At 44.0% G+C, this 27,108-nt stretch overlaps 2 protein-coding genes across 5 annotated transcripts; one reads left to right on the top strand and one right to left on the bottom strand.

Annotated features, from left to right (window-relative positions):
* Positions 1 to 4,083: 4,083 nt before the first annotated feature.
* CLDN16 (claudin 16) lies at positions 4,084 to 12,602 on the top strand. The gene is made up of 5 exons (XM_009682135.2): positions 4,084 to 4,356; positions 9,264 to 9,366; positions 9,988 to 10,152; positions 11,281 to 11,472; positions 12,308 to 12,602. Exons 1-5 carry the CDS (start codon positions 4,243 to 4,245, stop codon positions 12,445 to 12,447), a joined length of 714 nt encoding a protein of 237 aa, XP_009680430.2. The 5' UTR covers positions 4,084 to 4,242; the 3' UTR covers positions 12,448 to 12,602.
* A 6,545-nt stretch (positions 12,603 to 19,147) lies between these two features.
* TMEM207 (transmembrane protein 207) lies at positions 19,148 to 25,527 on the bottom strand. 4 transcript variants are annotated; one of them, XM_009682134.2, is made up of 5 exons: positions 25,365 to 25,527; positions 23,479 to 23,516; positions 22,971 to 23,015; positions 22,383 to 22,525; positions 19,148 to 21,414 (listed from the first exon to the last, which is right to left on the bottom strand). In XM_009682134.2, exons 1-5 carry the CDS (start codon positions 25,437 to 25,439, stop codon positions 21,266 to 21,268), a joined length of 450 nt encoding a protein of 149 aa, XP_009680429.2. In that variant the 5' UTR covers positions 25,440 to 25,527; the 3' UTR covers positions 19,148 to 21,265. The 4 variants fall into 4 exon arrangements, with proteins under 4 accessions (XP_009680429.2, XP_068810696.1, XP_068810695.1 ...); XM_068954595.1 differs by having other exon boundaries at positions 22,980 to 23,015; positions 25,365 to 25,506; XM_068954594.1 differs by lacking the exon at positions 23,479 to 23,516 and adding an exon at positions 25,087 to 25,163 and having other exon boundaries at positions 25,365 to 25,475.
* Positions 25,528 to 27,108: the final 1,581 nt, after the last annotated feature.

Below are 27,108 nucleotides of genomic sequence, written 5' to 3'. Positions count from 1 at the left end.
AGCCATAAAAATCTCCCCCCAAAACCAATTACACTTGCTTTATCATCATAGTTTAGCGTCTTGTCCCCTTTACTACTACTGGAAGCCCTTCATCTATTTGAATGCCAATATGGCATTTCAGCTCAAGCAGCTCTTGTCCTTTGCTAGCGTTTCCCTGTCATGTATGTTTATGTGCAGAAGCCACATTCTCTCATATTCACCTCTTCACTAAGATAGCTGTGACATCTGATGGTGCACTGATGTCAAGAGAGAAAGCTGGAGAGGGGTCCCTCACTACCTCGAGTTTGTTTAAGCCTTTCATGGCAGCAGAATGGTTCTTAGGGGAAACCACCCACTGAATCTCTCCATCCAACTAAGCCCTGGGCCATGCCCATCTGACAGGCTTCTCTGGCCTTGAACATGACAGTCACACCACTGACTATTTGCGTGCTTGCAGTTAGGTCTGTATTTTATGCATTAATGCTCAGCATCACAATTTCTCTCTTGCTCAAGGCGCTCTGCTCCACTGTATATTAGATACTGTGGAAGCAAAGGCAGACCACAGTTTTTCCCTGTTCATGGGACTGTGGCCCTTTGTGAGGCCCTGAGTTCAAAGGAGACTCTTAGACGAAGATATTTCTTACTTATTTTGGGGTGTTGTTGCAAGAAAGATTTTGTAGGTGCTCTAGTGAAAAACAGCTACAATCCTACACCACAGGTGGTGCTGGTTTCTATAATTGTCTATAAGTACAGCCTTAATGGAAATGACAATATAACAGCTTGCCTTTAACGGAGAGCACAGACCACCTTGTATTAATGGAGTAATAAAAGCAATTGACCTGTACTACGTTCATCTCTTAGCTGGGAGTGTGTGTAGGCTGGGTGATAAGACTGTTACATTAGTGAAGTTATGCTGTATTGATACCAAGCTGTTTAAGAGGCCTACAAGGCCAAGCTCTGATAATTAAATATTAGGACACCCTAATGTTGTGATTAGTGTCAAAGTACTGTAAGTGTTGGATTAGCCAAAAGAATAAGATACAGCTAGTATATGTACTACATCCTACAGATCCATTTGAAAGCTACACTTGGTCATGTCAACCGGGTTTTAGGCTATAAAAAGACATCTTGGGAGGTTATTTTGAGAGAGCTATTTTCCAAAGATGAAGGGACACCTGTCGTGCTAAGTTAGAAAAGCAGAGTGTCATGAGAAACTTTGCTTTGTAATAACGATGCTGATTTGTTTTAAATGGAAAGCGTTAAATGAGTACCTTGTCATTTTCTACTTCATAAGGATATCATATTCCTTGTAATAAGTCCAGCAGTTTCTGTAGGACTGCTTGGACAGATGGGTTTAACGAAGGAACAGATATTGGATTCATCTCTTCATTGAACAAGAATAACAGATCCTCCTTCATCGCATTGCATGCTCTGGAGCAGTCTTACCCCAGAAAACTGGAGGATCCCGACCTGCTCTGCTACCAAGGCCAGGATGCTCTTGAGCCCTGAGCTAGATGCAAATAGGCGATGTGTAGCCACTTCCTGTCCCAGGGTGACTCAGGGCCAGGGAAGCGCTGGCATCCTGCTCCAGCAAAGGTCACTCACCTGCCTTGCCCTGCAGGAAGAGCAAGCACAGGGGGATGGATGGAGCTAGGACAGAAACATGAATGGTTGAGCATGCAAAAAATAAACAAAGCTTTGCCAGAATGGCTGCAAGAGCCAGGGACAGATGGATTGGAGCACAGGCACTGACACCTGAGTACGCTGCCTTCATTCATTAGTGCAGCTGGCTCCTTGAGCTGACCTATGCAGACTTCTGAAGTGCTAAGTTAGGACATGCCCATTACAAAAGCTTAGAAACTCCACTCTACCTGTTACTGTGGTCCTGCTTCTCCCTTGGGAGCTTTTTGCTTTCCGCCTCGGTTATGCTTGTTCAGGCACACTTCCACCATGCACCAAACGAGGAAAAATGGCCCCATTCTCCCCAGTTGAATTTACCTTCTCTCAAAGAAGCTTGTATTTGAGCTCAGGACAGCATGAGAGAGTATGGAAATCCATATGGCTATAATACATTTCTTGGCTAGTCCAGGCTCTGCTACTGTCATGCTCTGCTGTTGCCACCTGTAAGGACTTAATTCTATTTGTGGGAAGGCTCACTCAGATTTTCCAGGTCTTTTCTGAGCTCACCACACCACTTTTTATTAGTTGCTAATAATAACAATTGGCTAGAACACCTCATTTTGAAAATGGGTGCAGCCACAGGTTAATTAACAAAGTGTAAAACTAGTATAAGAAGATGATGCATATTGTCAGCAGCTGTCTGATATCAGTGCAAGGTATATATACTTGGCTAATGAAAGTTATTATCCTTTATGGGACCTGCGTGACCAACACCATGTCCCTGTGGGTCAGAACAGCTGGAAACACAACTCTACCCTTGTCACAGAAAACCATAAAGCGAAGGTCGTGGGGATTTTATTCTAATAGACAATTGGAAATGAAAACACAGCAAAAAGGCATCATATCCGCAGAACCATATCAAGACATGGCTCCTCTTGGACAAGCATCTGTCAGAGAAGAAAGAAGAAAAGTTTCTCACTTGACAGCTTCTAAGAATGGAATTAGCAAACGCAAAGCAGAAAAGCTAAAGCAGTACAGCCTCCTACACACTCTAGCTTTTTGACTTGGGAATTTTCCTTTTTATCCTATGCCTCCCAGAAGTAAGTTGAGGGCCTTTTCTGTGGTGTGACCTGTGAAGAACTGAGTGATCCTAGGATCAAGGCAAAAGATTTTTAACTCTGACAGTAATGCTTCTTCACAAGGTTGTGATAGGAATTATATAGATTATGTACAGTAATGTTATTATTATTGTTGCTGTTATATTTGGAGGGAAATCTTGGAGAAGGGAATGCAAGTTTTGAGCAACTCTGTAAAAGTACCGATTGGCTCCATCTGCAGGTTATAGCTGAGATGACAGGCAGGATCTGTTTGGGAAAGCAGGTTACAGGCAGAGCCAAAATCAGAGCAAGAATCTGGTCCTCAGCCCTGCCTTGAAGAATTGTGCAGTAAAGACAAATCTCCAGAAAGTCTTCTATGGTTTCTCCTTCCAAAAATAAAGGCTGTTGAAGATGTGATGGTTTCTGAACATCTGTACCTTTGGAGTAGGAGGAATTTCTAGTGCTGTTCTCCCCTTGGTTTTCCTGGAAGATGCCCTGTAGCCCTACCAGTTTTCTTTGCGCTGTGTGAGAGGAGGCTCTGAGTGAGGAGCCTCCTTACAGAGATCCTGCCCTTCTGACCCTGGTGGCTTGCCCCTTCCCTACTGACCCCGAGAGCCTGCAGGAAAACCGGTATGTTACAATGTCAGTAAATAAGCAGGTAAAATTTAAAAAAAAAAAAAAAAAAACAGATCCCTTAAATTGTCACTGGATTGAACAGTTCACTTTTCTCTCATGTGAACTGAACTCACGCCATGGCCAAATTAAATACCTGGGCATGAGGAGTATACGGGTTTGGATTAAATGCAGAATATGAAGCTCTGTGTCTGTGCTGGGCTGGCTGATGGTGGTTGTTGGGGTTAGCTCTGAAGGCCTTTGATGTGACCTTCTCTTTCCTTTCCTAAGGGCATTTCTGCATTGAACTGGATCATCAGGGCATCAGAGACTCACAGGATAACCAAAGGGAGCTGGGAATTTACATAAATATACTTTATAGTTGCCCAGTGCTAAGGCATGGACCAGTGTGCAGGAATAAATAAGAGTGCGAGTGCATGTGTGTATGGGTGTACGTGTGCACATTGGTGCTCTTGTGTGTGACCTTAGCAGTGCTCAAAAATTCTGCCATGAAGAAGAAGTTTTGATTCTTTTTTTTAACCACAGCCCTACTTTGCAAAGATCTGTAATGGCGCTTTCTTTCCTTGGAGGTCCAGGACTCCAGCTACTTGCATGTGACTTCTGCATAGTTCCATTTCTCTTCACCCAGGCATGACAAGATCTTTAACTGTGCAGGGCTGATTGGCTGCAATAGTTCCCGTGCTCAGTGAGGTCTTTCTGACCCTCCTCCGCTCCATGTCGTGGGTATACATTGCTCCTGCAGCTACTGTCAACTGACAGCACTGGTGGAAGTTTGAAATTCTCACTGTTCATGGTCACTGGAAGAAGGTAGTGGTGACGTGGGATGCTGAGGCTCTACCTCTACTCCAGCTTTAAGAGCAAGAGCTGGGCACTGTTTTTCTCATGCCCCCGGATATGCTAATCACCTGCTGGGATGAGGTATTTCCTCCAGTATGTTGCCTGTTTTTTTGCTTTTTTCTCTACTGGGTTTTTGATAGCATCTACCTGGACAGACTGCTGGATGGTGAACGCTGATGACTCCCTGGAGGTAAGATCGGGGTGAGGTCAGCCTGCTTGCCAAAGCAAATATGTCTTAGGGATAACTTTGATGTGGCCATGGGGTTCCTGGCATCATTGCTGCACCCTCATGTACCTTCCCCCTGTTGTCCTGGATGAAAATGGATGAAAAAAAAAAAAAGAATGACTCCAGTAGCAGCAGGGGAAAAGTGATGTTTTGTGTAATTCTCTCTGCTAGACTATTATTCACGCTCTGCTGTCAGTTACTAAGTCCAAGAAAAGTCTACAGGCTCTAGGTTCAAATGTGTATAAACTGGAGTGTGGTTATCCTCCATTTCCAGCCTGCATGGATATTTCGGAGTTGTTTTTAATTCTGTACACCAGACTTTTTAACTAAAGAGTCCACAGCGTGCACTTGTGCTCTTCAAGTTTTTTTCTCCACAGCCATTGATCTACTGGACTAGCAGAAGTTTAGGCTGAGCATGGGAACTGGTCTTAGATCCAGGACTCAAAGACATCTGCTTAAACTTGTGCACTCTCACATTATACAAAGGCATAAACCGCAAAAGACAAGTGAGCCGAACAACGTATACATGCAAGCTGTGCCCACAGACTTCAGACCCCAAACAGTTTAAGGGCTGCAGGGCAAGAGTGTAGGAATCTGACCGCTGGAAAACTTGATGATTTATGCAACGAAGGTGAAACACCTTCCAAGGCAGACTTTGGCTGCATATATCAAGAGGGAACTTCTTATCTGCTAGCCAGTGTAGGAAAACCAAAGCTCCTCAGGAGTCAGTGATTGCAATACAATGTTTAGCCATTTGAATGAAGTGCAGGGTCACACACAACAGGCTCAAGACCACTGGCTGGAGAGGAATTGCCATGACTTGCTGCCTCTGACAAATTGGTGAATTATCTGGCAAAGAAAAGGGTAAAGTACTACCAGGAAAGTACCTTTTTTCTCTATGCCACAAGAAACTCTGGCTGAGGTGGTCACAGTTCTTATGTAATGGGATTGCTGATGGTCAGTGAGTCTGATCATGGAGCCTCTTTGCAGGGTAAACAGAGTGCACCCACTAATGCTGGCTAGGATATTGTTCTTTATTTATCCTCTTAATTTAGGAGATATTCTAGATTCATTTCAGGAGGTTGTGAACAGTCTGGAGTCAGCTAAGGATATCAATATATATTATATTATATATTATATTATATATATTGCGCAGTATACCCAAATGGATCCCAAACTGCCATCATTTCCAAACAAAACAGACAAGGAAAGTCCAACTCCTGAGTCCAGGAAAGAACCAAGTCCCGAGGCTTTGCCAGCTCACTTTGTCTTCTTGGCACAAATACACCTGTGCTGGGCTGTCTTTAAGTGCTCCATTAACACCAACTTTGGCCATTAGCAACCGCTGTTCTCACATTCCTGCTCTGAGTGTGAATACTAAGTAATGGAGCAAAATGCCCGCAGCCTTAATAAGTGACAGAACGAGCTCCCTAATGGCTCTAATGACTCACTGCCTCTCTAGGTGGGAGAACGTAGGTAAATCATCAATGGCCAGAAAGCCTGGAATCCATAATGAGTCCTGTTTTCATCTGGAAAAGTAGTAATTCAGGCAACTTTTGACTTCAAGAGAAAGGACTGTCATCCTCCAGCACAGATATCACCACCTTGCCTCTTTCTGACGCTCAGGCCACGGAGGAGTGACCTCTGGCAGAATCCAGCCAGGGAGCGCTGGAGCAGCAGCATCTGGAAGTGCTGTGGGGAGCCTGGGCAAGGGTCAGCTCAGAGCCCCTTGCCGCCAGGACAGGTACTTGGCTCAGGAAAGAGCAAGTTACTGAAATAGAGCAAATAGTTTGAGTTGGTGCATTTTCCTTTGCATCCGGGCAGCCTGAAACCTCGATTGCCACAGCTCAGATGACTGGAAACAGCTTATCTCGCTGCTGTAACTCATCCCCCTGCCTACCCACTCACAGTGTTGACCAGAGCTTCCTTCAGTTTGCAGTGTTTTATACTACTAAAAATCATAACAATTGCTTCACAAAAGACACTGTTGTGTACACTCAATCCCTCCCTGTTACAGCCGGATTTAAAATATTACCACTACTGTTTAACATGGCCTATTTTAGTCTCGTGCTAGGTTCATAATCATTGTGTGCAAGCACCTTCTTACAATGCATTAAAACGCCATGACTAACATCTCTCATGTTTGTCCTCTCTGCTTTCCCCAGAATGTGAAGTGTGTGCTCGTTCTGTCTTTTTTTTTGATATTAGACGTGTTTTACTATTAATTATACATTATGAATAGGCTATAGTTATATATATTATAGTCATTATGCAGTTTATGTTTTACATGCACACTCGTGTTAGGGAAAGCAGGTCTGAGGAATGTGTTTCATAATCAGATTGGGAGATGAGGCGTTTTGGCCACAGGTCCGAGGGGAGTCCTTGGCCAGTCCCAGGGAAGCTGGAGCAGATTTGCTATGGGCAGAAAAGGTGATGGGGAATTAGTGCTACCAATGTGGTGCAAGGCTCTGGTGCATGCCATCCGTGCACCATCTGCACCAAGGCAGGTCCCACTCTGCTGGAAACCCTGCGGGAAGAGAGGGCCAAAGAGCCCGTGCTTGTCAGCCAGTACTTGCTAATTAGCCTTGCTCCCTGCTCAAGGTGCTTTGCTGCTACAGAACATGCAGATGCTTCGGGAATAGCTGAGCAAGCCAGATGGACAAACAGTGCCCAAAGCAGAAGGGAGAAGGGGGTGGCTGAGGAGGTTAAAACGCAGGTAACACAAAACTGGAGCAGCGCAGTGCTGGCTCAGGCTGATCCGGGTTCCCCCCTCTCACTCTTGCACCGGGAAACGGGACTCTTATCCCTGGCTATGCATGTGCAGCATTGAAATGAGTCCCGAGCACAGCTCTGGCAGGAGAAATGCAGAGTTTCTAAAGTTTGACGAGCAGGAGTCTTCTGGCAGCAATTTGATCTTTTCTGGGTTTAAGTTCAGCACTAGCACTAGTAGGTGACAATTAAAACATCCCAAGAAACAAAACATGTGTAGCAAGGTTTTCTAGTCTGGGAAGCAGGTTGCTTTACAGATTAGGCCAAGATTTAAAATTTAACACCCGAAGACCTCTATTCTGTTTGGAAGCTAATGACATCTTGAATCCTGCTAGTTCCTTCACAAATAGTTTAGGTGAAGATGCTGTGTGTAAGATTTTAAAAGCAATACTGATATCAGCAAGTGCGGAAGCACCTGACAGCGCTAGCTGAATGTAGAGTAATATGAATAAGGCTAAGGTGATACGGGAGGAATATGAAATGGTATAAACACAAGTGGAACAAAATGCAATTTAATGAAAATGTTCATTTCAAGCATAGCCTGAGTGGTAGTAAATTAAGACAGAAGAGGAACTTCAGCTGAAGTAAGAGGGAGACAGTAAAAGCTTGTGCCTAATATAAATAGGTCAAAGTGTTTTGCATGAAATTGTTCTCTTGAAAAATACAGATTCAATTATACCATATTTTTCTCTCAATGCTTTTAATTTTCATGATAATTTCCATCAAATCTACCAAAAAAATCTGAAAAATTATAAGCAATTATTTTTCACGTTTACAAAACAAACTGTGCATATTGTTCTCACTCAAACATGAACAGTGTCTTTTCTGCAAGTCTGAAATAGTGAGTCATTTTTAGTCTCCTTTAATCCATTTTGCAGTATCATTGAAAACCTGTGCAGTTTGGCTTGTGTATTATATTGCAGTTGGCTAAAGAGTTAAATGTGTCCTATATTGGACTTTATTAAAGTGTTTGAGATACATTGCTATCTACTTTGTGATGTACAAAGCATAGGGAAAAGGAATTTCTTGCATCATCCAAACAAGTGCGGTTCCCTTTCCCAGAGTGAAACACGTTTCCTGTGACAGTTTCTCTGTTAATAAACTGCAGTGGGGTGTCTGTTGCAGTACAAAGGCAGCCCTGAGTCCAAAGCTGCACTGACAGCATCTCTGCTCCTTGTATGAGCAATCCCAGGAATGTTTTAGAGGTGCTTGTTGCCGTATTTGCATTGCTAATGAAAATTCCTCCCATATTAAACTGATTTACGGAAGGCTGGCCTGGGAATGCTCTCTAAGTCTTCAGCAGCACTGAGACGATTAGTAATGATGCTACTGCTACATCTACCCGAGTCTGGATGTGTCAGTGATGAGTGTGGCTCACTCGTGGCGCATGCGGACCTACAGCCAGCAGCGTGCGGGAGCCCTAGGGCCAATGTCAGAGCCAGCTGCCTCTCATTTTCCAGACTGTATTTACAGCTGAGGCATTTGGGTGCAGCCTTCCACAGGCACCTGCACAGGGGCTCATGCTCACACCTCCAATCTAGAACAAACACTCTTTCATCACATTGCGGCTATATCCCATTCAGCACTCCCAGCTTCTAGCAAAATACCTGCCTCTGTGACTCATTTCGCCTTGCCGTGCAGCCTCCTTCCTTCTCCTCCTTCTCAAGGAGAAGAGGGTGGAAAGCAGGCATGGACAGCAAATTCACAGGTCATCTGGTCCATAGCCCTGCCCAGCTCCACCTAGATAAGCATCTGGCAGGAGTGATCAAACACACTCTCAGATATCTGTGATTACAGTCACCCCGTGGCCTTTTGCAACAGTTTCCTTCAGGATATTTTCCTTACCAATAGGATCCCCCCCCCTCCCCCCCCGGAATGCCTAATCTGAATCTCCTTTGCTCTAATTTAAAACTTTAACAAGGACACAGAAAACACCATTCTTTCAGTTTGTCCTGCCACTTTTTTCTTCTTCAGGCTAAACAGCTCCAGTTTACCATTGACACACCTGGATTAGGATTTCTGTTGAACAATTTAGCTGACCATCTGCTGGTTGCTGGATATATATTCATTTAATGTCTTTTTTCCCTCTTCTTTACCCACAGGTGAGTATAAAATGCCGTGGCCTGTGGTGGGAATGTGTCACAAATGTTTTTGACGGGATCCAAACCTGCGATGAGTATGACTCCATCTTCGCTGAGCACCCTGGTATGTACGAATGAAGGATTTTTCCACAAAGAGAGGGGATACCCTGATCCCGATGGTGTGAGCATCTCCATCTCACTGTAGTTGGGACTCAAGGCGCCCATGAGGTGCTGAGAAGCTCAAGTCACTTGCTGGGACCAGGCTATGTCGAGGTCAGCAGATCTTCAGCACACTTTGGCCTGAGCCCATGCTTTGGCTATCAATAAAGATGGTATCTGCTAATCCTCAGGTGCTTAATTCAGAGTCTAGTTCTTGCTGATAGTCATCCTTTGCCAACACAGCACCCAGAAGGTGACAGGGTGTCTGTTGCTTGAAAGGATGCAAAAGACTCTTTGCAAGTAAAAGTGTAGATGAAAACAGGCTTGTAGTGTGGTTGAATCAGAAGCACGACAGGTGGTCACTCACGGGCCCTGCGTGTAGAATGGGCATTTATTCTTGTCAGTGAAAGGTAATTTGGCACATCTACAAATGACAGCCGTTTTTCTTTTCTCAGTAGTGTATTACAGCCAGAGGAAGCTGAAGAAAGTTTCACTGAGAAAAATATTTTCTCATGGGATCTGACCCATTTACCCCACTAGCATTTCCATTCCTTGTGCACTAGAACAATCTGCTTTTGTCCTACAGTGAAGCTGGTGCTGACCCGAGCCATGATGATCACGGCAGATATCCTGGCAGGATTTGGTTTTGTCTTCCTCCTTCTGGGACTAGACTGTGTGAAATTCCTTCTAGATGAGCCACATACCAAGCTGCGCATCTGCCTGGTGTCTGGAGTTACCTTGCTCATTGCAGGTATTCCTCCACTGTGGATCCATCCTGAAGGATGCCCTTTTGCAAAAGGAGGAGCTGTTAAGCCTTCTCTTACTTTGGGGAGAGAAGCATGTGATCTCCTGGAGGGTAAACACAAGAGAAGGAAATTTTATTTACTTCTGATTTGTACAGTATAAAACCTACCCACTGTCCACCGCCTGCCTCTAACAGCTGCTAGTTCAGTGTATCTGCTTTTATTTCATTTACTGACCAGGTGAGTTGACTGCTGACTTGACTGACTTCATTTACTGCCATTCAACTCTGAGGAAGTCAGTATTGTTATAGCAAAGAGACAGAATTACTGAAGAGCTAGGAACATGTTGACCTCCTGGTTTGGTTCCTAGCTTTGCCACAAATTGTGTGACCTTGGGCAAGTCACTTAGCTCCAAATCTCTGCAGCTGATCTGTAATAAAGGGATAATAACACAGCTCTCCTTTATAGGTGATAAAACCTGACGGACTGAGGTGCTTTGCTGTTACAGCCAGTGGGAGAATTTTAAATACAAAAATAAACAGACTGCCAGCTAGGGTACTAAGCCACTTCATTTGACTTTAAGCCAATATTGAACAGCTATCTCTACTTTAGCATATGCAGATTTAATATATAATCCATCCTAAACACTGATAGCACATGTAAAGTACGTGGAGAGATTCTTTTAAATGCCCTCTGTTTTTCATCCCTAAATTTGTCTGAAAAGTGTGGTCAAAATTTTGAAAGTCAAAATAAACAGACTAGAAATTTAAAATCTTGAAGCAACTTTACAAGTTGATAAACAAGCTATGAAGGGAGGAGCTTTCCCCCTTTTAAAACAGAAATTTAAAAATTTGATGACAGTTTCTGATATCTGAGAGAGTGCAAATCCACACGGTACAAACTCTACCCTGAAAATACTCCAAACGACATCAGTAGGAGCCAAGGTTCACAAGGCAGAGTGATCAGGTTGAGACAGAGCTGGGGCCAAAAATTGATGCCCTGGGAGGTTCATCCCAGTCTAAAGTCAGGACCGGGAGGCAGCAGGCTATAACTCAAGTATTTTATATTTGCAATCTCCTCGTGATCGCTGTGGTCTACGTGAGAGCACTGTGTGGCATCTCTCTCCTGTCCTGCAGGTATCCCAGGCATTACTGGCTCACTGTGGTACGCCATCGATGTCTACGTGGAGCGCTCCTCTCTGGTCTTCCATAACGTGTTTCTGGGCATCCAGTACAAGTTTGGCTGGTCATGCTGGCTTGGCATGGCTGGGTCGCTTGGGTGTTTCTTGTCTGGGGCTCTGCTAACCTGCTGCGTGTATCTCTTCAGAGGTGAGGAACCATCACAGTGCTGGAACACAGTTGAGGGAGAGAGTGATGGCTCGGGGTCTGCTATAGGTGCACAGAGCCAGGAGAGTTCTTCTGGGACTGTCTCTAGGAGGGAGGGAAGGAGGGATAGTTCAGTCTCTGTGCCCTCTACAACTTCGACTTCTCTGCTGGGGTACTGGTGTGGTGCTGTAGGGAGCGATAGGAACACTGATCTGCATCAGCTTCTGGAGAGGCATCGGATTCTGAAGCCACTGCTGGGCTGCTGGACAATTGCTCCCCTGTCTCTGGCTTTGTTATTGAAGGAGGTCCAGTGTGCTGGAAGCAGAGCTTTGGTGAGATAGTGGGTAAGGTTCCTCGTCCTGGATCAGGAACACAAGAGCTCTACAACCCAAACTACTGACCCCTATATAAATGCACTTATTCTGACAGGCTTTATGTTTGATCAAGAATTATCTGTGTTCCTGCATGCAGCCTGAATACATCCAGCATAAACATTGTATTATGGGCTCCAGGAAATCTGACAGTGCTTGTGTGAGCATGAACGGGTTCACACAAACATTGCTGGAGCTCCAGTACTGCACAGATCTCCCTAAATGATTGCTCAGCCCCAGCTGCAGTTTGTTCAGCTGCAAAATGGGAATAGTGTTATTTCAGCAGCACTGTAAGGCACATCAAGGTCTTCAGGTGGGAGCTGAGGTGTGAGGGTGACAAAAAATGTGTTATTACACTGTATCTTGGTGGTATTTGGAATGATTCTTTCTCCGCATTTTGGAGCTTTAGAGCTGAAAGTCACCAAACACTTGTTAGCAGCTCTTATTTCTCTCCTTGTGCATCACAGGCACCAACTCTGGAAGACTTCATTCTGCTCAGTCCTTGAGGAAAGACTATTCCCCAGCTGGAACAATCGTAACAAATGTGCATTTGCCATCCTCGCAAACAGCTACTGCCAAAATGTATGCAATGGACACAAGAGTATGAGGAATAGGCAACACCAGAAAAAGCTCTACGTTTATTTGTTGTGGATTGTACAGATACCCAAGGTGCTTGAGATATGGATGCTAAGTTACATTTCAAGGATGAGCTTTATGGTACAGTGTTTGCATTATGAGAGCCTCAAATAAAAAATCTCTTTCAAGACAGTAATCTCCAAGAAGGACCATGCTTTAGGGATTCCTTTTTGTCTTGAGTACTGAGGCTGCTCACATAAGCACAGACTAAAATACACAAACTCTTTCAGCTTTTGGCTCCTTATGAGTGAGATAAATCAGCCGCTCCTGGATCAGACCCCAGTGTTCAGCGTAAAGATCCCCGTACTACAAGATGGATCTGTTTCGTGTCTGGTAATGTGTTGAAAGAACATACAAACTAGATAATGTAGGCTTCTGCTAAGAGAAGAACTGATCATCTGGCAAACTTCTGGAATCCGTGCAGCTGTCATGTGGGTATGCTCTCCTCCTAAAGGACAGCTTGAGAGTCCAGCATAAGATAAAAAGCTGTGTTAAATGCCTGGCTGTACCCTTGGCCCATGAACCCCTACACTGAGAAAATGCTGTAAATTCAGGTACCTTCTTCCCCCTAAAATACAGTCTTTTTCAGTAATCATTAAAATGTACAGTAGGGATTCACTAGACTTGATGAGATCTGGAAATTGCCAGCTTCTTTTTTGCTTAGTAGAAGTTTTACCTGGACAAAGATGAAGTGAGCAAAGATATGAAATCTTTTCCTATGCACGACAGATATGCCAGCTAGAAACTAGGATCAACTGTTATAAAATCCTCTATCCCTTTCTATCAAAAGATTTTTAAATTTAATTAAGGACTGCATTCACCTACTGCAATCTGGGCTGCCATAGGCTAGGGGAGGCTAGACCTCCAGCCGTGTCTTCATTAAGGGATTGAAAAAACTCCGTATATTTTAACACATTCCCCAAGGATGGATGCAGAAATGCTGACTGCCCTGCAATGCTTTTGAAGGAAAGCGAAGGTTACCCACAGTTTACTTAGGGTTGGTAGGAGATGCCCAAGTCCAGTCCTTTCTTCCATCTCATACAGTCACAGGCACCAGAGACTAAGAAGAGTCTTAGAGACCCTCTGTAGAGATGCACCTCCTCAGTGGCAGTGGATTAAAATTAGTAAAGTCAAAAGAGGGGCGTGCACACTCCTAGGAAATACAGCAACTCTGGCTTCACCAGACATAGACTTTCTCCACTGAGCATGCAGTGAGAGATCGAGATGGGGAACTTTGTCTTCTTTCCCCAAGGTAGCATGAAGCCCTCCTTATGTTATCAGGGCCAGAGGCAGAGGAGAGGGCAAAGGCTAGAGACCTGTGTGGGCCGTGTCCCAAAGGATACCTCTGCTAGCCCCCACGATAGAGGATGAGGGGCTGAATCCTCTCACAGATTATTCCAGAAGCAGATTATCTTGTGCTGTAGCACAGCACTGACAAGCAGCGGTGAAAATATAGATGGCGGTGCTGACATGAATGGTCACTGGCTCCTAATCAAATGAAAAATAATCCCTGAGAGCAGGTGGAACAGCAGCAGGTCCAAATGTCTTTGCTACAGGCTCAACCACCCTTACACAAGGTTCAGACCTTAATGTAACTGCCTCAGCAAGAGATTCTAGCTGCAGATCTGCTTCCCAGACAAGGGAGGCTTCATGCCTGCAAAGTTCATGCTGTTTCAGTGTTCAGACACTTATCTTAGCCAAACTGATGGCAATTTATTACCAAGAGATGAGCTATATTGAATAGATGAAAACATAGTAGGAGAAGAGAAGGAAGCTTCTTTACAGTAAAGTCCCGAGAGATGGAGAATACAAGAGTTATGTGCAACGTGATGAATTTACGGGTTATAGCAAGAATGCACAAGGAGACCTGGAAGCAATAGCAATTTATGCCTATTAGTCCAGGAAGGTGGAGAGACAAGGCTGCATTCAGACCTCTTTTTTTTTTTTCCCCCCCCCCATGGTCATGTCAGAAGCATGCATTTGCTGCAGGTTGTTCAGGAACAGAAGAGATGTAACTTGAACCGTGTGCACAGGGAGTGATGTTCTGGGGGCTCTGTGAGCCAGCTTTGGGGCCAAATGCCTGTCCAGTTCTTGGGTTGTACCTCTGAACCCCTGCTCTTTCAGGGATAAGCCACGGGGGAGAGGAGAGTAAATCCACTGCAGAGGCAGAGCTGTGCTGAGCTTCTGCCCCCAGGAGGGAGCTCCTGTCTTCCTGCTCCTCTCCTGGGAGGCTGTCCAAAGGAGAAAAGATGCCATAACTCCACAGGCTGCACTAGCTTGACTCATCCAGTGCTGAGACGTTTCTCAGTGGGAGGTGCTGAGCAAAAGACAGCATCATTTGGACCAAAGTCCTGAATCAAATACTTCCCAGACTACACAGACAATGTGTTAGTCCTCACTATTAATACTCAGGGATGCCTGCCAGACTCTTATTGCTGTTTCCTATAGGTCTTTCTGAGTCATGAAGAGATCACCTCTTGCTGGGAAGATTTATCTCTCTTTTAGTCCAAGGTGAATTACCCAGGATCACCTGCTAACGCAGGTGCAATTACAGATCTCAGACCATTGATTTTTCCTGTTCTTTTTCTGGGGCACACTGCAGTTTCAGAGGCTTCTGGGCCTTTGTCCTAATGGTCTTCAGCTTGTTTCAGGGTGATGGGAGGTGTTTTGGGACTTGCAATGCAGGGATCCTACCAACAAGCAGAGGCTCTGTGGACACTTCTGGGCACACTCTAAATACTATCCTAAGCTAGGATGCACTATCCTCAAATATATGTGTATATAAAAAAAAAATTGCATGACTCTCTGTGAGCCCTTCTTTTCTACAGACTATAGGTAGAATAAGGGTTAACTCTTTAATCTTGTACCCATTCTTCTGCCACTGTATGATAACTCTGGAGGATCTACTGCTGCACAAGAAGATTAGGAACAGGTCACAGCCACCCCTAGGTTTGCAGGGCTAATGTTTTGTAAGAACCAGTCCAGTACTGTATTGCTTCATTATTCAAATCTTACTGAGAGTCTATCTGATGTTTTGATCAGTTGTTAATATATAATTGTTAATTCACTGATTGATTTAATTGTAACTTTGATTTCATGACTGCAGTGTTCAGTTCTCATTAGTTTGTTGTCATATTATGATGCCAATCTATTTTAGTTTGGTTGTTTATTCATTAGCAATAAAACCCCCAGAAAGTATACAGAACTTTTTTCTTTCAAAATCACAACCAATCCCTAAGGCTAAAGAGCTTGCAGGTGAGCTCAGGTATTAAGGCATTTTCTTTGGTTTTTCCAAATTCCTATCTACATTCTACTCAGCAACAGCTTGCTTTGGGGATAGTGGGGGTCACCATATTACAATAGACTCACTCTGTCTTCCCAATTGCTATCGATGGCCTAACAGGGCTTTTTGCTTAGATGCGATTTCCAGCTGAGGCTCAACATTTAATCCTTCAGTTCCAACAGGAAAGCTTTTAGCAATCGCCACTAACTTCTGAAGAATACTTTTGCATATTTAGGCATCTAGTCTGGTTTAGTATCTTTGCCTCCTTTCCCAGGGCAGAGGCAGAGGCAGTCAGGGACCTAGCTGAAATCTGTGACTAAAACATTTGCTGCTGTACTTGTCTTGTGATGTCTCCTTGAACTCAGGGCTCCTCATCGCCCTCTCCACTGATTGTACACCACTTGGTGCAGCCTGTCAGGGCTGCAGCTGGAGCAGGTAGCGGGTTATGGAAAATAGCAATGTCTTATAGGTGAGCTCTTTGATAAGTTTATTTAATGCCCTGCAAGTAGGCGTCAATTTCCCCTATTGATGTAAGTAAGTAAGCAATAGTTATATAATAAAACACTGACATCTGCAGTAGCTGTCCTTTTCTGCAAGTAATATTTCATCCTCTCACTGTCTCAATCAGTGTTGTTAATAGAGATCTCTTATTGTGAGTTTTTGAACTAGACCGTCTCCCAGTGCAGATGCATGGATAAAATATGGACTTCCCCTCTTCTCATGCACGTGGGATTTTTGTGCAAAATTCATGAGATTTGAATAACTGTTTTCATCAGATAAGACTGTTACTTCAGCAAGCTATTTTTCTTACATAGCTGTAATATTATGAAGTGCAATAAGTGAAGTTGCCTTTGAAAGCTGCATTTGTCTCTAACCCCACTTCCAAGCTTCACCTAGAAAGGTGCTTTGGCTTTGTGCTGATTTGCTCTGATTGCTGCAAGGGACACCACTTCTGACTTGGAATAAAACAAAAGACAGCAGTACTAACAGGACCAGGCCTTGAGAAAGTGGAGTTTGGTCTTGGTGGCTGCCCAGACACTGTGGCATTAGCTGCAAGCACCAGGCCCCGTTGCGTGCCTGTAGCAGCCGCTCTTCAACAGCCGGCAGACTTTATCACCAGTTTTGGCACATCTACTTCTAATCATTTTATAAATATGCAGAGAAAGAAAAAGAAAATGAAATCCTACCACAAAATATAGGTTTGGGGAAGCACAGCTCTCAGCTGGGGCTAGACCCCCACAGCTTGGTCTTCTGCAGCTTTTAAATACTGTGGCCAAGCACTTGATCACCAAGAACAGCTCATGGCACTGAGAGGGTTTTTCTTTCAAAACTGCATAAGCGTGACCAATACCAGACTCCCAGAGCAGTTAAATCTACTTGTCCCATTTCCTAGAGAGGGGAACTGAGGCAGTGAGGTTAAATGAATAGCCAGAGACCACAGAAGAAATTCATACCAGAGCTCAGGATTGAACAGAGGAGTTCTCAGATCATAAGCTTATAATCATGCTGATAAGAAACATTTCCTTTCCTTTTTGCACACGGGCTGCACTCTCGGATGGCAGGGAAGATTTGGTTCTGCCAACATTTGCAGTTTTAAAACTGGTATATCCAACAGCTTCATCTTCTGACCCAGTAAGTGGGAGGAGCATGGGGTGCTCTTGCTGGGAAGAGCCATTTGCAGGGGGTTGTTGAGGGAGTGAGAGCTTCAGTTTGGGAGAAAGGAAGACAAAGATACCATTTCTTCAGAGATTTGCAACAAGAAGCTCGAACCAGACTTTGCTGGAGCCTTATTCTATTCAAGCACTGTTACAGGTTGCTGAGGTCAACGTTCTGGTAGCTGTTTGGTCCGTATTGTGAAACACCTCTCACGGAGAAAGAAAAGAACCAGAATTGTGCCATCTAGTGACCCAAAGAGAACAAGCATCTGTCCCTGATCTTATCTTCCTGCTCCCTATGCAAAAGAATTTAGATTGTAATCCACAGTCTTCAGATGATAATTAAAACAAAACAAAACAAAACAAAACAAAACAAAAAATCCCCCCCAAAACAGAATAATGAGCATTTCTATTATTTTCTGCTCTTTCATGTGCAACTCTCCTGGCAGCTCAGACTGATCCCCTGTCATGACTCATCTGCCTTTGTTTTTACTCTGTTTTGCCTAAGAGCCAGTTTATGACTTATTATTCAGCTCTTGACGTGTGGAGGTGAAAGTCCAGCTGTGCTGCCTCTCCATGTTCCTTTTGTCTTTTGCTTCCAGATGGTCACCAAGCAATTAGCTCTTCTGCCCTGCTTCCGTCTTCCCCTATCAAGCCTTACTGACGACAAGTTCCCTCACTAATATATCTGCCTTCCAGTGTTTTCTGGGATTTTTCTAGAGCAGTTTGCCATGTCCTCTCAAAGTTAATAGGCATTGTAAATTATAGAACAAGTGGAAGTCAGAGGGCAACAGTGGAACAAGTGCATTTTCTCAGCACTTCCAAATTAGATCCAATTCTAAGGTGCTGAATTGCAAAGAAACATCTCATCTTTCCTTATATCTCTAGAAATGTCAACCAAACTGCTTTAGCTGCCTTCATTAGGGCTAAGTGCTTATAAAAGCGTAAGATACCAAGCAAAATTGCTGCTTTTCTGAGAATGGGAGAAACCTTGCTGATTCTGCTGGAGTGCCTAGGAGTAAAGAAGCGGGCTGGGAGAAGCCATGCTCACAGGGTAATGGTAGGTTGGTGGGACCACCCCAAACAACTTTGCAAAAGGAGGGAAACCAACACTTTCTGAATTTTACTAGAAGAAAATCAGTGTCATGGGTGATAGGGAAGGCAGTGGCAGAAGTAGGGCAGGTCCTGTCATGAGCCTCAGAGCTCTGCCACCAGGCAATGCTGCCTTCCATCCTCAAGGTGCACACTATCTACTGGAAAGCACGTGTAGGACAGCACTATGCCAAGCTGCTGCCAGGCTGGTGAGGAAACTCCTCCTTTCTCACAGCCTTTTAATCCCTTCCCCATATCCTTCTCCCATAAGCTTTTAATGGGAGCAGAGCCACCACCCTCTGGTAATCAGAGCCCTCTCAGCGTGCTTTCCTTCCCTGCTCAACGTCAGCAGTAAGGCTGGTTTATGCCCAATCAAAAAAAAAAACAAAACAAAACAAAAACCCTTGTGAAATCTTTTCGCAGATGGCTCCTGCTCTTGTGCAGGTTTTGGAGGAGGCAAGGCATTCCACCAGGTTGCACAAGTACCTCAGTAGGTGGGTGCTCTCATGCTGGCAATTCCAGCTTGAGCCTAATTTTGTGATAGCTACTGATAGGTACTGACTACTTCTGTTATGAGCCACCTACCACAATTTTGGCTGAATCATTTTAGTTCTTTTGAGTAAAGAAGGTACCCCAAACATGACTGCAAATGCATTTTAATGCATCCTAGTAGCACGGAAACACAAGCCTATGCCTGTGCACACTTCTGCAAGAGCAGCAGCCTCCTTGGTGCACTGCTGAAAGTCTCGCTTGCCCTCTGTTGGGTGTTGGGGGAAGAATTTACAGCCTTGATAATGAATGCTGCTTACTGGACCTTGTGAAAGCAGGTCTCAGACTGATGAAGGCCCTGAAAACTAAGCAGTCCTTGCTTGTTAACCTCTCCTGTCATCTGATTAGAAGGTGACATTCAAGGAAAATAAAGGCAGCAAGGTATTTAGAAGCAAGCAATTAATAAGTAGGAGACAATAACATTTCACACAGCATATAATGCAGACAACCTGTAGAGTTCACTTCCAAGAAAGGGTCACTGAAGCAAATGCAGTGTGTAGCTTTGAAGGAAGCGATAGCTGATTTAATGCCTGCTAGCCAGCTATGCAAGCTGAGGCGACAAACATAATCAAATCTCATGCTTCAGGGCATAAATTGAAGGGATTGAGTAGAGGAAGCAGTTATGTATATACAGGGTCTGATCCTGAGAGGTGCTGATTACCTGCAATTCCTACTAAGTTCATCGAGTGAGAGGACACTCAGGGATCACTCAACTTCTCCATTGACTGAATCTGTACTTGCTAATTTTTATTAATAAAACCTGTAATATTTTAGCCTGCTGGCACAAACACTCATTTTGCTACAGTAACATTTATTTCCTTCCACACAAGAGTCAAATATTAAAAGCTGCTTCTAAAATAAGATTTTATGGAGATAATTTACTGTGGTTTGGACAGAGAATTTCTCTCTCAAAATATGTTATTATTCTCTACCTAAATAGGGTACTTACAGGGCCTCATTAGGAGAATGTGTGAGCACCTCACAACCTTACAACCTTTAACAGATTTATCTTCTCAGTTTCCTTCCCGAGCAGGGGGATTGGTACTAGTCCCACTCTGCAGGTGGGCAGTTGCGGTACTAAGTGGACTGTGGGCTGCAACTAGTCTTTTATGGTCCTAACTGCAAGCCCATCTCCATCGACTGTGGCTCCCCAGGCGCAATCATGCCAGGTGTGATGTTACCCTTCAGCATTTGCACAAAAGGGTCTGAATGCAGTCCTGAGCTCTCTACACTGAGAGAAACGGAAATGTTTGTTTTCATCCGGAATTCAGATAAGGGGGAAATTTTACAACTTTACTTTGAGAACTCGTCAGACTGATAATTTTTAGGAATAGTTTAGGCAGAGCTGATCCTGCTAGGGCATAAGGCAGTTTGGTGACCTCCAGAAGTCTCTTCCAGTTCTCTCTGCAGCGATTACTTCAGAGAAAGTAACATTTTTTAGCCATAACTAAGCACCAAATCCCTGACCCCCTGTGGGAAACTGTTGTGTGGGTCCTGAGACGTACAAAGTCTGTTGTCCTGCAATGCTAGGGCAAGAGTAGTGAATTGGAGATAATCACCACGAAATTAAGAACAGCTCAGGCAAACAAAACCTCTTCTTTTGTGTTTTGTAGCTAGTTCCTGCTGCTGCTGCTACTCTTCCCATAATCCCCATTCCTTGCTTTCCTTCTATTGACTGTAAATTTACTGCATTTTGCACTGGACAAATCTAATATGTGGTGCTAAATATTTTCAATACGGCAATTGATCGACAGAGCGACATGATTGCACTACAATGTAGTAGAACGATGTGACTTTGCCAAAGGGTGTTTTGCTCACACAATGCCAAGTAAAGGAGGCAGCCCAAGTTGGAGAAGTAACTATCAACTCTTTAGTCAGTGCTCAGTTCTAAAACACACAGGGTTCCTCAAGCAGCCTTAGAGGGGCAAATCTAAGGGATGAGCCGGAAGCCCTGTGTACAGACAGACCTTTGATGGAGCTTCTTGAAATTCAGAGCCACATCAAAATGTTAACCTGAGCCCCTGTGACAGATTCAATACGTGTTTAGCATTTATTCTGTTACATTTTGTCTTCCCTTTTAATTTAAAACGAAATATGGGTATTCTCTTGCCCAACTTGAGAAAAGGTCTGATTTTGCTCTCACACTACTGTAGTGTAATGGAAGATCTCCAACAAAGCAAGTAGAATTCCAGTAAACCAGCATGCGGCACTTAGAGTTTGTTTTCCTTCATAATGTCTTCATAGCATGGAGGCAACTCAGCTTCCCCAAGGCTGAAACATGGGGCAGGAGAAGAAGACACCTCTGCATTCATGCAGGAGCTCGGAGATCCAGAAAATGGACACTGAGGTGCTTCACTCACTGGGGAAAAAGCAAAACAGTAACTGTACAGTAGGCAGGAGTGAAGAGGAAGCACAAGGATTAGAGATGTGAATCTGGGAGGAGCTGTCAAACCACTTGGAAACAAGAAAGACATTTTTGAAGCATGGCATCACAAGGCATCTCATCATGAACTGCAGATACAAGACACCAGAACAGAGGAACTTGGGTGGGTTTGGGGTGGTTTCTCCCTATGGAGACGGCGTCCTCGGCCGCCCGCAAGCAGGCAAAACTTCCTCTGAGAAGGACTTAGTCTAACAACGAACAATGGGCTTTATTCTTTAAGGGACTCTGGCCTGGCCCAGCCTGCTGGTATTACTGTCAATAACCTAAATTAGTGCTGGGTGCTCCGTGTAGTCATTATAGCCCGGTCCCCAGAAGGTCTGGATGCTTCTGGAGAAATGCTGAGGGCAGTTACTGCAAGGAACAGCATGCACTAAGACAACTTTCTAACTCATCCCAGAGTGTACCAGCCATTCAAGCCAACTGCTGGGGTGGCTAAAGAGGACCTGAGCGAGCAATTCAGGTTACGTATTGGAAAGGGCTGCCTGACACCAGGCAGTGCCTGCAGCTCAGAAACATCAGGCTGCAGAGTCCACCTGGCACTAAGGAGAAGATCCTGTTCCCCACCAGTGCCAGTGTGGCTGAGCCCCGACTAGGTACGGTCAGGACACGAGACACACACCAGCAGCACTGAGTTCAGCTGAAGGTGTGGCAGGGGGAGAGAACAGGATCTGGCAAATTTTATCCCTTAAGTCCACGGTCAGATCTTCCCTCCAAGACCCCCAAATTGGGCACCACACTACTTGAGCTAGTGAATGAGAAACACAGCTCCTGGCTGCAGCCCAGTTCCCACCCAAGCCTAGATTCCTACTATGGGGTTTTGGAGGGGCCTCTGAGGAGCCTGCTGGGGCCAGCGGGATCCCGCAGTGGGTAGAGAGAGGACTAACCGCAAAAGGCATCAGAGCTGCTGAGTGCAAACACAGCCAGGGTCCGCTGGTGGGAAAGGCAGCTCCGTTGCTTCAGCCAACACTGGAAGCAGAAGAGGATTCCACAGGACAGGAGCAAGGCCAGGAAAAACAGCAGCAGGAACCTGAGACAGAGGCAAAACAGGGAGGACGGGGTATGATCACCATCTGCAGGCAGCACGGACAGATGGCTGTGTGTCTTGAAATTAATATATTCATTAATATATTTTGCAAATAGCTGTTATCTTGTGCTTTGCCCACCAGCATACTGGACATAATCAAAGTCCGTAGAAAACAATTTCTCAGTGCTGAATGCACAGTGCTTCGTGCTGGCTGAAAATTCAAACGTTTCTCCCTGAAACCATTCATTGGTTTTTCCCAGCTCAGTTGTCAGCATACAATGAGAAGGATATGTATAAATGATTCCCATCAGTCAATAAAGACGGAACACAGGGACAGCCCAGGAGCAATGCTCTCCGGCTATCAGTCTCTCTTAATGCCTTTCTCTTCATATATCTATCAAAGAACATTATTTACCAGTTTTCCCTCTGAAACAGATTTGAAACTTACCACACATACCAGATGCTAAAGTTTTCATCACTCTGCCCGACACACCTAACAATGAAAAAATAAAAGGGATCTTCAGCTCAGTATGATTGGTCCAGGTACACGTTCATCAGCTTGAGGAAAAGCAATATCATAAGTATGGGACTGAGAAGTTTTCCTCCATCGAGGGGTCCCACTGAGAAGTTTCTTTATTTTGATGGGAGCAGATGCAGACGATGCGTGAAGCAGCATGCAGCTGTTTTGCCCTTCACCACACGCACCCACCACCAGTGGCCTCGCTGGGTCCCCAGCAGAACAAACAGTTGCAGCATTCCCTGTTCTTCCTGCCCCTCTTGGAAGAAAAAACAAGCAACCTTTCCTGCAAGCCCTCTTTCTCTTTCTGCATTTGCATGCCTGGCAAGAGCACCGCACCCTCAGGAAGACCTGGCTGGGTACAGCCCCTGCTCTGCTTTGCCTGCGCCTTCCCTTGCAGAAGCAGGAGTGGGTGAGAAAGCAGAGAGAGAGCACTCACCTCTCAACAAGCTCACAGGCGGGCTCAGAGTCTGCTAACTGAAAATACACATGTAAATCAGAGAGGGCAAACCTGGTTTCTCACCAGTATAATTACTGATCTTGTCTTAGAGTGGGAACTTGGGTAGGAAGAGCTGACTCCTGCGCTGTATAAATCTGACAGATGAAAACCAGTCATCTCCCTAGAGGCAGTAAGGCTGAGCTTTTAACTGCGTATCTGTGGTCTGATCTAGCTGATATTGCATAATCTCATAGGCAGCTCGATAAATTCAATAGTCTGCAGATGAAAGCTAGTCCGAGGGGAAAGCACTTCTTTTTATGTGAAAGAGGGAAGTGCCAAGAGCAGAAAGATGCAAGCAGTATCAGAGATTGTGTTTACAGAACTAGAATTGGTTATTCAGAAATGACTGCTGAAGAATTTCCACAACTAATTCCTGTTCAGTAGCTCCTTCTCCTGTGGTTAACTGTGAACGTAGCTCTAAACTGGAGCTGTTTTGACTCCAGTTTTTGGTCTACCCAGCACTTTCTGTTTTAGTAGTAGTGCATCATTCCCAGAGTCAGGCTTCAGGTATGTGTACTTGCAATCGCAAATATGTGAACCTGAGACTTGTTTTTCAGGTATATTTTCTACTCTCTTCTCAAGTCAGCTTATTTATGCAAGCCTCACTGATCTTAGCCTCTGTTTCAGATTATCTAGGTGAAAAGCTACCACAAGGGTTCATAGTAAGATGGAATCAAATTCAAAACAGATTTTGGATGATTCACTTTAGATGTGTTTTAACATTCTCTCAACTTTGCTACAAAATACCTTGAATCAGGCACAGAATTGCAGTAACATTAGGAAAAAGAATAAGCAAGATGGAAGAGATTAGGTTTATTTCTTGGATAAAACTATCAGCATATAATTTGCAGATCATTACTTTACTTTGGATTTCCTTCTGCATACATCCAAAACACATACAGATTTCTGTTTTTCTTTGAGTCAACAGAAAGCTCTGCTGTGTATTAGAAATTTGTATATGGACAAATCACACATTATATCTCTAATTAACAGGTCTTCTCTGTAAGGGGTTTATTATGCAAAGCCTGTATCACTGCAAACGAAAAGAAATTACCCCACCAATTTCTATAACGTGCCTGATCCTGTGCACACTACCTTTCAGCTTAATGGGAGCAGAATCACTTCCCAGTTTCAACAGAGGTCTTTAGGTATAACAAATCTTTCAAATAAAATATTATCCATGAAATTTCATGAACAGTTGAATCTTGAATGAAGAATAGGGAAAAAGATAGACAATTCAAAATGAACTTTTCCAGATGTGTCCTTTCAAAATTGAGCTAATTTGCCATGTCATACATGTACCATGGTGCAGAATATATATACATATTTTTTTGCACTTCAACTGATTATTAGAATAACAGGTCAAAAGCAGATAGCTGATTGCTGTGATTACATGTGGCAGAGTACTCTTCACGGCTGGATGACAGCCTCTGGATTCTCTTTTATCATTCTTTAAACTACCTCAGCAGAGCTTCCACAGCTTAGTTATACTGCAGCAAGGTGCAAGCGCTCTAAGGCAGTAATCTATTAATGCATCCAAACTCCCACCTTTGCTGCTGAAGATTCATGATTTTCCATTTCAATAGCCGTAGATAGAATAAAGGATCAATGTATTCATGTTTTCTCTGCATTAATAAGAATTGTTGTGAATATTAAATCTTCCCCAAATTTACCAGGTCCTAAAAAAAAAAAAACCTGAAAAAAACCCCAAAAAAACCTTTTTTTTTTTTTTAATAAAACCACTGATGACTAAATTCTACCAAAGTGGAAATCTTCCCCCCACAAATCCCTAAAATCAGCCCGCTCCCACTGAAGGATCTGATTACCTGGAAGAATGTTAAACACAGAATTCCAGTGTCTGTGATCCATGAAGTGAAACACAAAGCTTGGGGTCTCCACATCACTAACAAAAGAGATGCGTGTAGAGCTTTGTTTGCGGCAGTGTTTTACTCTCTGTGATCTGGAGCTTTTAAAACTCTACACATTGTGCCTTTAGCCACAGAATACGTTATCCAATGACTTCTTGTGCTTCAGAAATTACCACTAGCCCAGGAATGTATTCTGGTTTGCACAGACACACTCAAATAGCTGCTAGAAGTTAAATGAGCACTAGCTTAAGGTCAGCACCTTGCAGGTTTTTCAGCTCCTTCATAGCCACTCACAAATTCCTGTTGTTGCAGCTCAATTCCATATTAATCCACTGCTGTATTTAACAGGACCTGCTACCTGTAAAGAACCACTGGAGACCACATCCTGAGGCCACGCTTTTGTTATACGTTGTCTTCAGCCGCGGTTCTGTCATTGCAGTAAAAGTAGTGCTGCCTCCATCCATCTCCCATGTACTGTGCCAGCGGGCTACTATCTCAAACACTGCACCCAGCATGTAGGAAACCCTTTTCCACCTGAGACAGCTTCCTCCAGCACTAGAAAACTAGCTCATATGTAGCTATCAGGGCTGGCTATCCCAGGAAAATGCATCAGAAAAAAAAAAAAAAAACCCACATCCCAAATGTTTTTCATAATGGACACAAGACTTCATCATATAATACAAGCAAAAGCCACCTGGGAGCCAAAAGCTCATATGGCTTTGATATCAATTTGATCCTGACTGATAGATACATCTAAATGAGGTAGGCAAACCAGGGCTGGAAAATGGTTTGTACTGCAGCTCTGATCACCTCAGAAAGGACAATCCCATTTTGTTCTACAGCTAGTAATAGATTGTCACTAAAGTTTACAGCCCATGGCTCAAATGGTCCATTAACTTTGGTTCTTCCAGGTTTAACACAAAAGGTGTTGCTGTGAATATGTTTAGTCGTTGCTTCAGAAGTTAAACATTATGTTGTGATGCCATTACTTGAGTAATGATTGATAAAATTAAACTGATCTTGAGGTGTACCTCTGTGGTTTTTCTTCAACTAAAAGTTTGAGAAGTTTAACCAATCCTGATACACATACTCAACCCAAGTTTGTTATTCGTTTATTAAGCTTCCATAAACCCAGTCCAGGCCCCGATGTTCTCAAACATTTATGTTTATCTCACTACTGATTAAAGGTAAGCCTCTGAAATGATGCTCTCTGAGAAACAGCATCTCCTGTAATGCTGCTGAGTGCACACTCTACACAGTGTAAATGGTCTGAACATGCTGGTATCCTTGTTCTGGTGATTTCTGTTCAATTTTGTTCAATAGTGAATTGCCAAACCCATTTCTTAGCTTTTTTCTTAAAGGGAAAAGATCCAGCAGAATAAAAAGTGTGCATAGCCTTGCTGGGAACCTCGTCACTTTTACAATTTCAGGCTTCAGAGAGCTCATCCATCAGTGAACTAATTTCAGATTTCTTCCTCTCACAATTACTTCCCTCGAAGCTCACCCCATGCTCCAGTGAGATATCCCTATCAGCATGCCAGTGCAGAACATCTCAATGCTTTCAATTTAGAGACACTCAGTGTATCACTCCCCAGTATTGTGGGGGGCAGGTACAACAATGAGCTCCTGGTACTGAAAAATAACAGGCAACTTCTGTTCTGAGTCTATTTCTGGAGGAAAAGGGAAAGAATTTAGTTCTGTC

This window comes from Struthio camelus, chromosome 9, assembly GCF_040807025.1.
Source record: "Struthio camelus isolate bStrCam1 chromosome 9, bStrCam1.hap1, whole genome shotgun sequence".
Lineage (NCBI taxonomy): Eukaryota > Metazoa > Chordata > Aves > Struthioniformes > Struthionidae > Struthio > Struthio camelus.
Note: the sequence above shows the minus strand (reverse complement) of the source record. Positions and strands in the feature narration are given on the sequence as shown.